We start from the raw sequence: 17960 nt of genomic DNA on the forward strand, positions 1-17960 counted from the left end.
TAGTTATGGATGCATTCTGCTTCTACATGTGCAGAAGATCAAAATGCAGCCCATACAGGCAAAATATGGTGCATAGCAATTTAATTTCAGTTTGGTTTATTTTTAGTCACTCAAAACAAAAAATAGGAGCAAGTGTACTGCAAGGAAATGGGAATGATGCGCAGAGTCAAAAAAATGACATTTTGGACATATCTTCCAATCCACTGCAGAAATCATGTTGTTCTCATTAGTTTCTCCGAACAACAAGGGAAGCCCTTCTGATCAAAGTGAAGAGCAGTTAGGGGCAGTGCAGTGATGTCCAGACCATGTCCTGGCTTCTAAGAATCAAGATTAAATCACTGCACAGTGCTCTGTTCATGCTCTGTTCCTTCCTCTGAAAACCAGAGTGCAGGAAAGTGGGGGATAATGTGATCTGGATGGCTCAGGAGCATTTGACATGGTCATGAGAATATGGGCACAACAGGGCCTTACCTTGGACTTAAGGACTGGAATTCTCTCAAGTCCCACAGTATAAACATATGCTGTGACAGTCTAAGTGCTGCTGTGAGGTGTAGCCAACAGCCTGAGTTAAAGCACACACTCTCTGGTGCTGGCTAAATTTTTGGTTCCCCAGATTTCAAAAATTAATCTGCTTGCACAGTCCACAGCATGTGCTTCCAGAGAGCCTGGTTGCTGATTGTGCTTGCAATAAATTGACTGAGAACAAAAGAAGACACATTGATTTGTTCAGTTTGTACTTTATTCTAACCAGATATTTTTTTTAAATGCAACCTTCTTTGGATTATAAATGGAATAATTCTTTATATCTTTCTAAATAGTGGCTAGGTGGACACTTTCTATCTCTTAGAAGTGCAGGAAATCAATAAGAAATGTTTAACTTTAAAATAATATATTTGGTAAATACATTTCAGACAGTAAGAGCAGAAAGTCCTCAGCTGTGTGCCAGCTGCTGTGCAGCAGCACGTGATGCAGCAGGCAGTGCTGCTGCAGATGTGAGCCTGCTTCTCCATACTTCACTTTCCTGTAGTTATTCCACCAGTATGTGTGTGGGTTTTCTCTATTTCCACTCTTCCAAATGACATAAAACGTTTGGCTCCCCAAGGACTGTACTGAGGTTACCTGTAAATTGTGCAAACCCCTGAGAGCTGACCCCCATAATTTTCTCTAGTAGGGGTTTGGCCAAGGATGACTGGTTGCCTTCTAGCCCTTGTGCGTGGATTTTCTTCCTTCAGAAACTGATGGGGACCAGAGTGGTGCTCAGTGGTGGAGCAGGCTGTGAGTGATGTGTAGACCTAGATCCCAAATCATGGAAATTTAGATAAATGGTCTTGTTACTGTGACCATCTCACCATCTCTGATAAAGCACGTTCAGTAGAAGCACATAACCAAGAGCTGCACTTTGACAAATCCTGTCTTCCTTCTTAAAATATATTTTAAAAAAAGATAAATGCATAAGGCATTTAAAATATATATTCTCATTCTTTGTATCAGTACTGCTACGTCTTATTGTCAACTGAGTAGGAATGGCTGCTGAAAACAATTTTTCCCTCTTTGATTTCATCCTTTCTTTCATCCTAAAGTCTATAGAGGTACTATCAAACCTAGCAGCTTAGAAAAAATATATAAACTTTAGAGCTACCACCGAATTTAATTTGTTTGTTGATTTCTTTTTTAAAAAACCAAAACTTTCCTGGAATTGTCCCATAAAAAAACATCAACTGGAGATTTAAAGGACAAGAAATGAAGTCACATTGCCCTGTGCAGTATTACTAACTGGGGTAATCCACCTGTTAGGGAAATGTAGATTAGATGATGTAGCTTAAAATACTGCCCCTTTTCATAGGCAGTGTCCCCACATTATTGCTTTCACTCTGCAAGCTTTTCTACAGCTGCTTTAAGTTAAAGCTGTCCTTAATGAAGATAGAAATTGTTATATAACATAACTTATTGAAAGATTTAGAGAATGTATGCCATACTCCTCATCAAAAAAAATTTCCAGTGAGGTACTGTCCTCTGCTTTCTGTGCTGTGTTGTGTTCTCAAGTGACATTGAAACTCTGCAGCTGTTTTGGCACACTTTTCTGTACTTCTATGTTGATTTAGCAGTACAACAAAAATCTGGAAAACAAAGTAAAACAAAAAGTTCTTCGGTGTTCTTAGTGAAGAACTATCAAAACCAAAGGAACAAAAAAAGGACACAGAAAATGAGGAGCTGTGAGGAACTTTAATTTCACTAAAGCAAGAAAAAACAAATCTTCACGTTATTCAGTCTGTGAGAATCAATCAAGATGCTTTTATTAGACATGTGTGAACTTGACTCTTGTGACTCTCACTCTGTCCATGAGCCTCCTTCTTGTGTTGCCTTGAAGCAGAACCCAGTATTTGCCACCCTGCGCTGTCCCATCCCCAAGCACCAGGTGCTTGATGTGCCATCTGCTGCCGCACAGTACACACCTGTCAGCATGATAGCAGACCTTAGAAAAAGTATGCATGATGAACATTCCATCAACATACTCATAACTGTCTGAAGATGCATAGTTGGTTGTGTTCTTGATCCAAATAATTTTTTCTAAATGTTTTAAAATAAATATAACCAGTTACATTTGTCTTTTTTTGCCTAATCAAAAAATTATTGTAGAAAAGCAGTCTGTTGCTGATGCTTTAGTAGCAAAAAGGTTTGTAAAAATATGAAGATATTTCCAGCCAATTAAGAGAAAATACTTGATTAAAGGTATCTTTCTTGCGATGTTTCTTTCTGATGCAGAATGATATTGTCAGAGTCATTGTGTTTTACAGAAACAGAAATTTTAATTTGATCTCTATAATGATACATTTACAGTAATGGCATAAAAAGCCTTTTTTTCTCATGTCAATAGTGTTTACTACTCTGTTGGCCCCTGTAGAGGAACAACATATGAATCTCCACAAAAAATGTTTCATATCTGCCTTCATTTTACCAGAGGAAAAAAAATCTTTTCAAATGCTCTGGTGCTCTGATTTAATGAAATCGAAAGTATTGCATATTATCAGAAATTTGAGTGTTTCAGGCTGATCTAGGCACACTCCAAAAATTCTCGGCATCCTTACATATGTTTCATGCCCCTTGTACCACAGATCAAATACATTATTCAAAGCTAAGTGGCCTACATGTCTGTTCAGATTCGTGGTTTGCTGTTGCTTCCACTTTTCAGTTGCAAAGCTGAAGGACATTCCTGTCTCCCTAGAGTATGCAGCGAACCCAACTAGTTGTTTTTAAGAGCTGTTTTCCTTTATATGTGGGACCTAGAGAAGAAGGTCTGTGCCATTCAACCATTTTTACTTACTGAGTACTATATTGTTACAAAAGCACTGGTGAGAAAGCCGCATCATTTTTTGCAGCCACACATCTTTTTGCTTTAGGATATCAGCAGTGTAGTTGGGTTGTCACGGTCCCTGGATGAATTATTCAAGCTCTTGACATCAGAGATTTCTGCTAGCGGATTGGCTGGTGCTGGGATAATAAAATCTTTCCACAGAAAAACAGTGGAGAAGGATGATGGCAGTGAGACCAGCAGAACTGCTGCTCCCAATACAGCTGGCTTTGTCTGGCTGTTGCAGCTCTGCAAGAACATATAAGGATGTTTTTAAGGTTTGGCTTCATGTGAATTCTCTGATAAGAGATGGTGGAGGGATTTTTGTAAGAGGCCTGCATTTCCAGTGAGGGAAAGAAATCGGATCATTGTTGAAAAATTACTTCTGGCTGTATTCTAAAGAAACGCTGCACTGAGAGAGGGGTAGAAGCCGCAGCAACATCCACAGCAGCAGCAGCAGCAGCAGCAGCAGTGCCTATGGCTCGCTATAAAGATGCTGGTGGCAGAAATGTTGTGTCATTGAATGTGCTTCCTGAATTCTTTCAGTGCCAGCAGGGTAAGTGGTGCGAGTACGGAGCTGACAGTCCTTGCAGGTGGGGAGAGCGTAAGGACCTGTGTGACACACACGTCTTGTGGGTATAGATAAGCAGTACCTGTGCAGAGAATTTAGTCAACGCAATTGCTTCCAGGTAAATTTGTACAAAGCATATTTACAATGGAATTTTTAAAATCAATGCACTGCTTGTATTGTGTTCAGACATGGATTTTACAGTGGTACAATCTGTTCCTTTTAAGCCTATACAAAATAAGTGCTAGAACCAAGGAAACTTTATTGCTTAGTAGTTCCAGTTTGGCTTGTAAGGAATGTATTGCTCACATAATTTCCCTTGAAACGGGTTATGTAGAAAGGCTATTTCTGCTGTTTGTTGATATGACTGAAACTGTGTATGACTTCTGCTGGTGAAGTGTCTTTTTAGGAGCAGGAAGCTGGTTCTTTGATTTCCAGTTTTTGTCAGAAGGCTGTTTCTTAAATAATCAAGATGCACGGGAACAACAAATTAGGGAATAATTTTTGTTCATTTCTTTGATGAGAAGTTTGACTTCTGAAGGCCTGGTTTATTTCTTTGGCATGCCCTTGTTGTCTCAGAGTTGCTGGGGAGATTTTTTTATGTTACAGAGGTGTGAAGAGAGGCAGAACTGGACTAATTCTATGTGTGCTGATCTCTATCCCTACACCTATTCACACACAACCCAATAGAAGTGTTCAAGTACTTCCATGGAAATGTATTTGGCTGCCTCTATATGTAATTTCAGAGCACAGCTGACATTTACTGTGTGTCAAAAGGAAGGCATGTTTTTCATGGTTAGGAACCATGCAGTGAGAAGTCTGTTTTTCAGAATGTAGAAACAATTGGCACATACAAAGTCAAGACACCTTCCTGCCAAAAATAGTCAGTGTGGAATGAAGCATGGTGCAGTATCTTAGTGGTATTTTTCATAACTTGCCCATGAGTGCAGCAAGTAGATTCTGAGAATGTAATACATTTTTAAAACTTAAATAAGGCCACCTGCCCAATGATACAAAAGGAAAATAAAGAATGCAAAATTACTTTCTTAGGCATAAAGTATGACAGTCTAGCAATAGATTCTGGGCAGTGTAGGTATCTTTTTTTCCTCTGATATTTCTTATATGTGAGTTACTGTTTATATATAAAGAAAATATCCCTGAATTATAATGCACAGGCACTTTTTGGGTACTTGTATATGGTCAGGGAGCTATCACTGTCCCACTGACGATAACATTTTGACCTATGAATTTTGTGTGGTGATTTTCTATCTTTATGTACCCTCATTGTGAAGCAGCATTGCATGAGTGTAAGTCAGGGAGCTTATTGTTAGTAATGCAACAAGCTTAGAAGTTGCTATTCCAGAATGTTAATGGGTATTAAGGAATATTCCATTTTAATTTTACAGATGTGGAATAGGAAAAATGCTATTCAGTGCTGCACAAGTCATTGGCAAATGCAGTAGTTAAAATTAGATACTCCATCTGTAGATTTTGGGATATGCACATATTCTTATAGAAAGTAAATATTTAACAGCAATTGTATTTATTTGAATTTTCTTTTGGGAAATCAAGGTGCTCATTCAGAGCTGATGACAGTAATAACATGATTTGGTTTTCCATGAAATAGATATTTCCTCCTATTTTTGAAAGAAAAATCTCTGTCAGAAATACTTGAATATCTCTGTTGCGAAATTACTCCATGTGTCAAAACTGATTACCCACAAGGAAGGGACAGGACTTTGTGGATTGCTTATAGTGCTGTGATGCTCTTCCCTCCACCGCTGTGACCCTTGCTGCTGAAGCTGGAGGAGCTCATTTGGGAGCTATTTTTATCTGTGCATCTGGCAGCTGTCCCGCAGGGATGATGTGACAGTCAGGGAAATTCACTATAAATCAGACAAGTGCTTTGAGACAGGACTAAGGGAGGTGGTAAGTAGTGGTGGAGAAACTGCCTGAGCTAGCTAATGGCTCCTTCCTGGTAGGATCTCCCAGAGGACAGGTAAGTTTGATAATACAATTTCAAGTCTTTAATTCAACATTCTAAACATTTTCAAATAGACACGCTAAGAGTATTTTTTCTAAGTCCCTAGCTGACTTTCTACCTAAAAGCAGCTTGGCTGTTGGAGACGTGGATTCTAGTTAAAAAGTATAGAGAAGTTCTAGGTGCTCAGACCTTGGGTAAGTATAGTATGGACTTAGAACTCAGATTTATCTCGACATTCAGATTTTAAATGGTGTCTTTCTTGTTATTGGCTTGTTAAGACTTGAACTTTGCCATGAAACTCTTCAAATAGTCAATTATCAGAACATTATTGTAATAATATGAAGTATTTGTTATGAGTATTTGGAAGCAAAATTGACTGTCACAATAAAATATAGAGTAATTTCTTGCAAGGGCAGAATGCATTTGTTGTCAATAGGGAATTTTACTCTTCCATCATGTAAATCTGAGTGTATCCAGTGATGTCTAATCAAACTGATTTCCTTTTATTCTCAGATGAGCAAGAGTCAGTGCAGAAACGGACTTTCACAAAATGGATCAATACTCATCTGGCTAAGGTAACACATGGGTTTGAAACTTATTTTGTTTAAAAATCCAGCCTTTTAATTTATGCCTGTACAGCCCTGGAGTATAGAATATGTCAGCTTTCTCTGAGCAGTATTTCATAAAGTTAAGAAAGGATCCTCATCATCTGTACACCGTTGAGGATGAATCTCAGCATGGTAGTGGTCAGCTGCAGAGGTGTAAGTGGTATCCAAAGGCAACCACCCAGCTTCTTTGGCCAGAACACAAGGGTAGCACAGTACCTGCTGTTTCAGCCAGAGGAAATGTCTGAAACTGATTTCTATGAAATAGAAATATTAGACTTATTGCACACAATATATTCAAATAAAACTTAAGTCATGTCTGTAGTTTGATAGAGATGTACTGAGCTGGTTACAGACATAAATAGTGCTTCATTAATCCAGTGCCGAATTAATTATCTGGTGCATTGTGGGATTTGTCATGAAACTATTGTTGCTTCTTCTTAACAAAACTTAAAACTCCTCTTTTTGCCTTTAGAAGAGTAAAGACTGGGATTTATACAGTTTTAGAAGTAGTTTTAGAAGTATTAAGCTACGATCGGTACTTTATATGAAAACATAAGCAGTGAGATTCAATTTGGCATTTCCTGAAGTTTTCACACAACACAGCTCTAACCATAGTTATCAATTAGTCCAACAAATTAAAATTTTAAACTCCAGAGAAGCTTTTTGAAATGTGTATTTTTAAGCCTGAAGATGAATGATCATTAAAATTGAGCGAAGAGTATCTGTAACAGCACTGTTTAAGCTTTTGTGGAAGGAATTGGCTAATAAAAAATGAGCCAAGCAAAGCAGGAAGCCCTTCTAATGCTGTATCATGTGATTTGATCTAATGAGACAGTATGGTAGAGCAGCAGCACTTATTTGCATTGCTGAGGAATGTATTTGAAGGACTTTCTATGACATTAACTACACTGGCATTGTAAAATTCAAGTGCAAGAACAAAGTCATCTTCAGGACTTCTTGACAGTGGATTCTCACTGGAAATGAGGTCTGTCCCCATATTGTCTTTAAACTAATTTGGAAAAGCCCCCCCATCCAGCAGAGAAGCACTCTTTTTTCTGTTTATTTCAACTGAAACTGAAAGGCATTCAGTGTTTACTAAAGGATTTGCTATGAGGGCCGCAAATGAGTGTCAGAGGAGAAAAATAACTCTTATTTCATGTTCATCTATTTCTTAGTTGTATTGTCCTTAATAATAATCTGATAATTATGGAAAAGAAGAACTGTTAGGTAGGTTATCAATATTGTACTGTTAGGTATTACGAGTGTGTGTGTGCATGTCATGACAATTTCCTGGTCTACAGACTAATCCTTGGGAAGAGACAAAGTTGTGGTGGCAGCTTCATTGAGAGATCTTTCTGTGGATTGGGATTTGGGACTGTTTCCTGCTGTGCTAGTCCCTTTGGGCCATGAGGACTCAGATGAACCTTTTGACTTGCCTGATCTAGGTGTGTCATTCTTTAATGATACTGTAAAGGTTGATCAAATACATTCAAACCAGGCACTTACGCAGCCGCAGCCCTGACTTTCAGCTACCTGAGGTACCTTTTAGCTTCTTGTAGTAACTGGTTTGTGTAAATTCATGCTTGAGCAGGAAAGTTGTTTCTGTGATACTTTTATTGATAGCTGTCAGCACGTTTTCCTCACTGCCTAAATCAGATGTATAGATTAGCTGGCTCTGCTTCCCATTTCCACTGTTACACTGCCAAAGGAGAAGCACTGTTCATAGAAATTAAACTCAACAGAAGTGACCGATGCCATTCAAATTCTTCAGGTTTAAAGCTTAAGCTTTTAAAATTTTGTTAGTTGCGTTTTTGGAAATATGTAAATGGAAATATGTTTTTTTAGTTAATCACGACAGTATGAGGTGCAGGTGAGTCTCTGAAGTGCCCAGGACTTCCCTTGCACTCATGTTTTGACTTGTACCTCAAAGTTTCAATATTTAGGCTGTTTGAGTTTTGTAAAAGGTTGTTGTGGTTTTGATTGTTTCAAAAGAAACTAGAGATCTGTAACATCTCCATTGTCTGTAAGCCTTTGAAATGTGACAAGGAAAAGTCCTGGAAGGATACCCACTTTTAGGCAGCCTTGTCTGCATTCTGCTCTCATCTTTGGCCCAATAAAAAGTGGAGCATCTTTTAGTCTGGTACCTAGCAAGGAGCACTGTGAAGTGTTGGCCTCAAACTTACAGCAGAGAAACAGCAATACATGCTGCACCACTGTGGGGTAAAGGAACTGGGAGTGAAGAAGTGAAGCTGAGCCAGGGGAAAAAGGGGTAGCTGGGGGCAAGGTGATTTGAATTTTGCCTTTGTGTCTCACCATTGATCCAGAAAAACTCTGCTGAGTTTGACTTAGTATTTGCATTCAATATTAAGACTAACTTCACTTCAAACTGTCTCTCTATCTCTTGGCTACTCTTGGAAAATTTGGGTTTCTTTCCTTTCACTGCCATTTTTTATAATCTCATAAAATTATTAATGGCAAAATTAATAGGAGGAAATAACAGAAAAGTGAAAACTATAATTAAGATTTCTGTAACTTTTAACACCATGGCTATCTAAAGAAATGTCTCATCATAAATGAGTTGGAGGGTTTTTGGAAAAAAGTACTGCATGAAACCTCAAAAGCTGGGGAAGATAATGTTTTCAAAGCAAAGATTGATGGGGTTTCACTGTAGCAATTTGAAAGATGTGTTTAGAGGTAGCAAAGGAAAGGAAACTCTAAGGTAGAGTTGTCATCCTTATACTGTGTTTGAGTAGAGCAAAGGAGGATCTAAAAAGGAGCAGTTTCTCACATTGTGAGGAGTAGTGATTTGAAAGAAATAGAAATACAGAAGTAATTTGGCTATTTTAGGTAGGACCAAGAACTGTTCATAGCTTGGGAGCATAAAGCAGGATGTGATTGTTTGTCAGGGTTTGCTATGAGTAAAAAATTCTTCCCTGCTAATCTTTAAGGTCTTAGTGTATGTTTTTCATCTAAAAAGTCGTGCTCAAATTGAAACAAACTAATTCAATAACTGAGGCTATCAAGTACATTAAACCAATTAAGAATGGGTTTGAGAATATGGATACAGATAAATAAGAATGAGCAAACCAGGTAAATTAAATGAGACTATTGCTGAAATTTCTTTGCCAAAAGGATTGTCAGGCACTGGAATTGGCTGCCTATGAAAGTGGTTGATTCATGATCCCTGCAGGTATTTAGAGGAGGTGCAGATGTGGCACTTAGGGACATGGCTTAGTGATGGACATGTCACTGTAAGGTTAATGGTTGGACTTGATTTTAAAGCTGTTTTCCAGCCTAAGTGGTTTTAGGATTCTATGCATTGAATTTTATGAAAGGCAATAGGAGACAGGTGGAATTTTTTATTCTCTCTCACTCTTATGATAGAATGCTACCTTTTAAAAATTATTTTTCCTATTTCAAATAGACATTCTTTCACAAGCAGAAGACAGGTAAAAGACCCAAAGAAAGGTGGAGGTGAAACAGCCTTGGTGCAAGCTGTGCCCTCACCCAGCGGGCATGAACAGAGAGGATAGACTTGCAAGTATGATAACTAGCAGGTAGTGTAATGCAGCTTCGTTTTGGGTGAGCTGTTAGCACGAGGCTGCATCTGTCCCTCTGCTGTCTCCCTAACCCCAGCTGTCTCTGCTCTCTGATTCTGAGTAGTAATCTGGTGAGACTCATCAACTGGAAATTATATGTTTTCTCTGCCAGCGACTTTCAGAAATTGGGTCACAGTCTATGAAATGAATGTGATCTATCTTCTGGCCATCCTGTTGAATTTTTGTGCATCTGTGCAGTTCTACTAATGATAAATGAGATATGCATGTGTAACAGGACAAGAAGTTTTCCGATTCCATATAATTTATTCATATTTTTCTGTGATTGTAGAACTGTCCTTCCTCATCTCAATCTCCGCTTCTAAGTATAGATGTAATTTGAGTATGCTTCGATCTTTTGAAGCATCTTTTCAAAGTCTAAATTTAAAATACAGAACAAATTTACACCATATATTTCAAAAAGGAGGCATTACTTGCATTCAGAACAGCAATTGCTTAAATATTTTTAATTTCATTACCTATGCCAATTTTTGAGGTAGGGGATTAGATGAGTAAAGAAGATGAAAACTATATCACTTTCTTAAACAGCAGAGGCATGTGATTTTTATTGCCTTTTTCATCTTTCCTGAAAGTTTGGGGGAACAGTAGTTTCAAAGCTTTGAAACACAGACTGTAAATTGGTTTAACCCAATCAAATAACGTTTTTGTTCCCAGGTATAGGGATAATTTTAGTATTTGTACTCACCAAAGTATTGCTGTAAACTCACTGATAGAGTGAACAACAAATACTGAAAGAAATTACTATTAATTTTGTGTTTCCATTAAGAGGATGCACACATTAAAAAACAAAAGCAGAGGATGGATATCAATTAAAAATAAAACTAAGAATGGATGAATATTTTTTATTTTATGTATGCAATATTTATATAATGCTCAATTACACCTGAGCATTAAATCTCACGTTAAAACTTTTGAAACTGCAAAATTATATCTTTTATAGCAAAGAAAGGAAGAAGAAGGTATATACCAAGACACAGAGCTCTCACACAGTTCTGTCCATGATGTTAGCTTGTTCTTAAAATGTAACTTGGTCTTTCAGGAACCTCATCAGTTTTCACCATTTAACTCAGTCTGATCCTTTTGGTCGCTTTCAAATGTGAAAATAGAGGCCTACAATATCTTAGTCACTGACACAGAAAAAATACAAGCTACTGTTCACCTTGACTGCATGATGAGGAAAATCTGACTGGTAGATTTCTGCTTCAACAGTTACTATATGATTTACCTAGCATTGCATGTAGCCTCTAATGTTAAACAGTGAATCCTAAATTAATTTATGTGATGAAATTAATAATGTAAAACTTAGGACTGAGTCCCTCAGTTTTAGTAATTCAAAAAGTCACTAACAGCAAGGAATATGAAAGCCTGCATGCTTATAGATTTAGGAATTATATTGTGGCAGAAGGGTGGTACAACTATTACAGAGTAATGGAAATTTCACATTGTCCTTGCTATTCTAACATATATTTCCTTGCAGAGACAAATTCAGTTGTTACAGAGATTTGTTCCTGTTTGTGCATGTGGATAGATTTTCATACATCTTTTCAGCAGTTTTTGAAAGATTATTTGAAAATTAATGTAGCAAAAATAATTTTCAATGTCTGCATTGGCATTCATTATGATGCAGATGCTGTTATTTGTATAGTATGATTTATTCATTGGACAAGTTAAGTAAAGAATGTGAGGAAAAGATTCCTGTAGCAAAGATGCAAATGAGAAATTAAATGCAAGAAAAAGTGTTGGAATAAAAGCAAGGCTTAGCAAATACACGTTTGTTCCGTATCTGAAGTTTGGATTTTATAAAACTTACTTTACTTTGTGAGAGGAGGAATGTCTAGAGATTGCAGGTCTATTCAAAAAAATTTTTTGAGGCTTGTCAGTGAAATATTTTTCTGTATGTACCAATGTTCAATCCTTTAAGTCAGTCAGAATATTTCCTGGAAACGACAGCAAATTAGACAAGTTGTAAGAGCAAAAAATTTTTGCAAAGCATTTCTTCCACAGTTCCCATTTATGATCAATCAGTTCTAAATACAGTTATTTAAATTAATATTTAATGTGATGAAAATCTAGTTTATTAACCTTGAAGCTTTGTTCTCATTTAATTCATATTCCTCCTACAGATCACATTTACTTGTAGTGAGTGTGACTCCCTGCTTGGGACGTGGCTGTTCCTAGGTGTCGTTGTCACTATAAACCACACTACTGTGATTGGATAAACTGCAATAAATGAGTCTGTAATAGAATTCATGCAAACCAGGGCGCAGCAGATCGTTAATCTTATTTTGCTATTTTTCTTCCTTGTAGAAGCTTGAAGAAGAGCTTAATCAAATACTGAGGCACCTGAAATCATAGTGTGCACCACGTGACAAGTTGTAGATTTAGTGTCTCGTTATTCATTGAAGTATATTCTAAGTTCTGCCAAAGAATTTTTGTTCAAGAGTTTATAATTGACAGTTTTTCTTTAGTATTACAAGGTATTTCTTTGCACAGGCTTTCCAGCATTCAAAATAGAGTGTATTAGTATCATTGCAGCTGATTGTATTGCTAGGGCTACACACGTACATGCAAAAAGCCAAAATCTGGAGTACATTCAACATTTTAAAATTGCAGAAATTTAAGTTAGTTTTCATCCCCTGCTTTTGCCGATTTACAGTTAGTATTTTGGCAGTGCATTAAGGAACTAAGTGAATAGTTGTTAAGCCTGAGTCACCAAATTAAAAAGTTTTCAATATATTCTAACTGAATATAGCTTAAAAATAAACCCCAAACCTTTCTCTCTGGAGGCTAATAAGTAATCAGTGTTCACCTTCATCTTTCACTTCATTTGGCATTATGTATGCATCCAAGGAGTAGGTATTTAACCATTCCAACAGAAGATGTGTTAGTATCAGTGGAGGATCTGCTAGAAAACTTTAAAGTATCGATAGTCCATATGTGTGAGCTTCTCAGTATCAACTAGTGTATATATCAGCTCAGGGAATAAGATTGATATCCATGCTTGTGTAGAAGAGGAGTCTATTTTTCCATATATACCACTAGAAATAATACTCATTCCGTATTTCTGAGAGTGACTGAAATAATAATAGTAATAATAGGGTAAATTCTACGCTTATGTGCCCAGTGTAGTTAAAAAAAAAAAGGTGAGTGTAACCTCCTTGTAACTAGGTGTTAACATCTTCAGGGTAGTGAAAAACATTCTATTAAAAAGTGTATTACTAAGAATACACAGTTTGGCAGTTTATATAATTAACTAGTTTTCCATATTAGAGGGATCTTATACAGGAGATCTTGTGACACGGATGTCGCATCTGCCTTCTGTTCCTGTTTTATTGGTTGTAAGATCCTGTTTTATTGGTTGTTCCTGTTTTTATTGGTTTAGCAGACATGGTGTGTTGCTGCTAAATACTGGCAGTGTTTGTAATTATGCCACCTTCCAGCAACTAAAAGTACATTTCAGCCTGCTGAGTTAAGGACAATTGTTGTGATTCTCACACTTCAGAGCAGGAGGTCTTACCAACTTTGGTGCTTAATGGTTTCTTTGCTGCTTCTCATCTTATTCAGTGCTTTCTCTTCACCTGTTTTTACTCAAACCAGTGTTTGATTCAAGTAGAAAGTACTGTAGATGTTAATTTGCTTGAGATACTTTCACTGCCTTACTGTAGAACCAAGCCTTAGTTGGGGCATAAATCTAGTTTTTGTAGCTTCTGTCAATACCACTGGAGGGTGGTTCAGAGCAAGAGGTTGGCTTGGATGATCAGAGGTTTTAACTACAGTGTGAAGCTATACACTGGAGAAACCAGAAGTGCTTCCCAGACTTGCTTTGCAGATGAACTCCGGATTACTTCTGGCTTCATGTTGGGATGAGACAAATTCTGACCCCTGCCTCGATTTGTGAGTAAGGATACCACAGCACACAAGCTAGAAGGGAGCTGTGTTATGCTCAAACAGGGTGTCTGACAAGCACATTATGGGCACCAGAATTACGGGGTACTGTAAATCTCACTTACCCATCAATCTAAATGTATCCTAAATTGCCCACTGTAAGAAATCCGCCTCTCTTCATTGCTGTAGTGTCAATTTCAAGAGACAAACCTCACTACTGGGGCATTTTCGTATGTGGGGAGATTCTTTCAGGCCTTCACCTCCTGTTACATTAGGTTGGCAGCTGCTATAATCTTCTTGTCTTTATGGCTAAATTATTTTAGCACATAATTCTTCAGTGTTTTGTCATGTGATAATACTGATAAAACCAAAGCTGCTCCAAGCTTCAAACAGGAAATGATAACGTAGAAGGTGAGGAAAATTAATTGCATTTATGTCAACTGCCTGTGATGCAAGATTGGGACAAATTAATCTCCAGTGACCCACTTGCTCCACTGATTTCTTTGGTGTTATATTAAGGAAGAATATGATCCAAGGAAGAACTTTATCTATTGCATTGCTAGGAAATAAAAAACAACTATGACTAGATATACCCTCATAATGAGTTGTAGTGCTGCTTTATTTTATATACATGAGAAAATAGGCTCTTCTATTAGTATGACTATTAGAGCATGTCAAATCTCAGATGAAGTCTGCTCCAGCAGAGGAATTCTTTTTTCACTTTAAGCCAAAATTATGTTTCGTTGAAATACTAGTTTATCCAAGCTGAAATTTTTTTTTTTTATTTGGGGAGCCAGAATCTTTTGCTTTCTCCTGATTTGTTATTGCATTTTTACCTTCTCAAGAGCAATGTTTCATTTGTTAGATTCATTTTTTCAAATCTTTATTTCTACACAAAGAAAGTAATCTGTAAATTGTTGTACAAGCACTTTTTTTAACAAGTGCCCCAAAAGTAAATTATTAAACATAAAGTAGTTTCAAGAATTTTGTACTCTCATTGTAATTTTAGTGAATTAGCAGGTATTGTTATTAGTATCATTATTATCATCATCATTATTGTTTTCATCATCATAAGGTATATGAATTCTCACAAGCTGCTGGAAGCTGGAGGATGCTTATTCTGATTTTCAGCTGGACCAAGTTTAAACTTTTTGTTTCTGAGAGTCATTTTGTGATCATTAATCTACTGACCAGCTGAGAGCAGTAGTTCCACAAACTGGGGTGCATTTAAGAATACAGAGTTTTATTATGTGACCATGTTATTTAAAATTTCTGAAAAATCACCTGTTTACATATTTTTGAGTGTTGTCATTGTTGTTCTTGTGAATGTAAAGACATTTCGTGAGCAGTTTGTGTTAAGTAGGAGCTGACATAATGCTGACAGCACCAGAAGCCTGCAAGGCTGGAGGAGAGGAAGGAAAATACTGCAACTCAGTGTAGGAACTGTCAGCTGCGAGTAAGTGGCAGCATCACTCAACCTGCTACACCACTCAAGGGATCTTCCCTTCATACACCTCCTTCTATTGCTCAGACTGAAAGAGTGAAATTCCTGTGAAATACTTAACACTAGGGAAAATAATCTGATGGACTGAATGTGACTATAATAGTACATCTGTAAGTTCTGTGTATTTTATAGAGCCAGAGGCAGTTGCTGGTGTGTTTCTCTGCTTGTTTCAGGGACCAGAAGGTTTTTTCTTTGTATCATCAGTGGCAGAAATCCACAAAGTGTTACAGTCCTGTGGCAGAAATGTTAAGTAAACAGTGTGGTGGCAAAGCAGTGGTTAAAGGATATGTTGATATTAAACATTGTAAAACACAAAGAAGGGGACCAGCCACTCTCTTTGGGTTTCTGTTCAAAAGGAAGAGAGGTAGGATGTAATTCTGGTGAGCTTTTATAATATCTGAAACCTTCTCCCTTCTCAGCGCAATCCTCCCATGCTGGTGAACGACCTGTTTGAAGATATCAAAGATGGGGTAATGCTTATTGCTCTTTTGGAGGTTCTTTCAGGGCAAAAGCTGGTAAGAACTTTCTTCGTCTAAATGTACAAGATAGTTGCGTAATTTCTGTGGGATACAATTTTCTAATAAGTTTCTCTATTTCAATACTGTACAAAAACTTGCTCTTACATAGGAAACTAAGTTTTTCACTGAGTGAATTATCTGGTTACAAAGCATTATCACAGATTATTACAGGCACACTTGATTGTATGCATTTTTTATTAATTTTGCCGTAGTTTATAAAAATTTCTTATTTGTATTAGTCTTTGCAGTTTGTCTGGGCTTTGCTGCTATGACACTGTCAAGGTCTAAACTGCAAGTTACTTCTATACATCTTGAAAAAATGAGTCATTTCTTGTTAAATTTATGGCTTTGCCTCAAAAAATCTCATACAAGCTCCTCAAATTTCATGGGGGCTTATATCCATTTGCCTTGACAGCTGCTCTGCTACTGTAAAGTACCTTAAATGATGCCAAATGGCTTTTTCACAGCCAGGTTAAGTGCAGAGGGGATGGTGTCCACACAGCAAATAGGCTGTCTCTTGGGAGGCAGGCTAGTTTTGTGCATGGAGGAGAAAAAGGAAAGGATTTTAGGCCAAGGGCTCTGAGTTTTCCCTAAACAGCTCGCAGATCAGGTGTCAGTGTCTGAAGGAGCAGTGCAGCTGTCTGTCGTTCAGCTGGCTCCAGGGCTCAGGTGTTACAGGCTCCCTCACATGAAAGCAGTTTGCAAGTGCTCCCCTTTTCATATTTCACCTCTGTTTCGATTGCAGGGGAACCCCAAAATTAGGTAGTAAATCAAACTGCAAAAGCGATTTTACTATGAAATGGGATAAAGCTGTGCTTTCCAGTGTGTTTCTGTTCCGTTGCAATATACCAATTTCAGTTTCTGTTAGTCTAAGACAGAAAGCCTCCCTCTTGTGGCGAATCACAAGTAGTAAAACAGGGAAAGAATTTTAATGACGGCACCTGTTACAGTGAAATTCACTGGATTGTATTCTGCCTATATTACTTAGGGAAAAACAAGAGATATTCCAAAACTAGAATAGTGTCTGGTGAACTTAAAGGTTATGTATACCAGCGTGTGATAGCCTGTAGTAACTACAAGAGGTATTCAGAATTTATAGTAGGCCTTTGTTAAATCCATTTGTAACATCGTGAATGGGAATTTAAATTACAATTTTGCACATTGGCATTACAATATAAAATTCCGTGGGGAATTTGATTCCACTGTAGAGTATTAGAAACCTAGCATATTTTCTTGATCAAATTGAAAGAATTCTGTCTTTTTTTTTTAGCCTGCATGTCTAAAGTTCAGCGAAGTTCATTGTTCAATGGGAATTTAGCTGAGATTTTAATTGCCAGTAAGGTATTAGAGAGATGGGATGAAAATCCATAGGTAAAATGTCTTCACTGCAGACTGATTTGTAAAAATAACAACCACTTTGACTTATACATTGCAGGCAAAAATATGTCACTGAGAGAATGTTGTCTTCTCTCAAATGCATATATATACACACACACATATATATACACACATATGTGTTTGCATGTGTACAGAAATAGTAGTAGTTATTTTACATAAGAAAAACAGTTCTCTGATTTAATGATGTTTATGGACTGAAGCCAACAGCTTGCATCCTGAGATTTTTAAGACATATGTGACTTTTTTATAATGGAATTATTGCACTTGTGTCCCCTGTATCTGTCAGTCCTCCCTGTGATCTATGTGCAAAGATACAATTCAACAATTTAACTGTTCCAAGAAGCTTTTTTACATAGCCATTGACTGTAATCTGGAACTTCATTTTTTGAAGCAAATTTGCATTAATCTAATTGAAGTTTAATCTGTTCTTTTTCTTTAAGCCTTGTGAGCAGGGACGTCAGCTGAAGAGAATTCACTGGGTAGCCAACATTGGCACAGCTCTGAAGTTCCTAGAAGGTAGACGGGTAGG

At 37.3% G+C, this 17960-nt stretch overlaps 1 protein-coding gene across 1 annotated transcript in view; it reads left to right on the forward strand.

The window, feature by feature from the left end:
• The window catches only part of SYNE1 (spectrin repeat containing nuclear envelope protein 1), a 294429-nt gene that overhangs the window by 45900 nt on the left and 230569 nt on the right, over positions 1–17960 (forward strand). The window contains exons 3-5 of the mRNA XM_082303445.1: positions 6415–6476; positions 15935–16030; positions 17872–17955. Of these exons, the coding sequence (XP_082159571.1) occupies positions 6415–6476; positions 15935–16030; positions 17872–17955 (242 nt within the window). The remainder of the gene's footprint in view (positions 1–6414; positions 6477–15934; positions 16031–17871; positions 17956–17960) is intronic.

This window comes from Coloeus monedula (genome assembly GCF_965178545.1).
Source record: "Coloeus monedula genome assembly, chromosome: 2".
In the NCBI taxonomy this organism is placed as follows: Eukaryota; Metazoa; Chordata; class Aves; order Passeriformes; family Corvidae; genus Coloeus; species Coloeus monedula.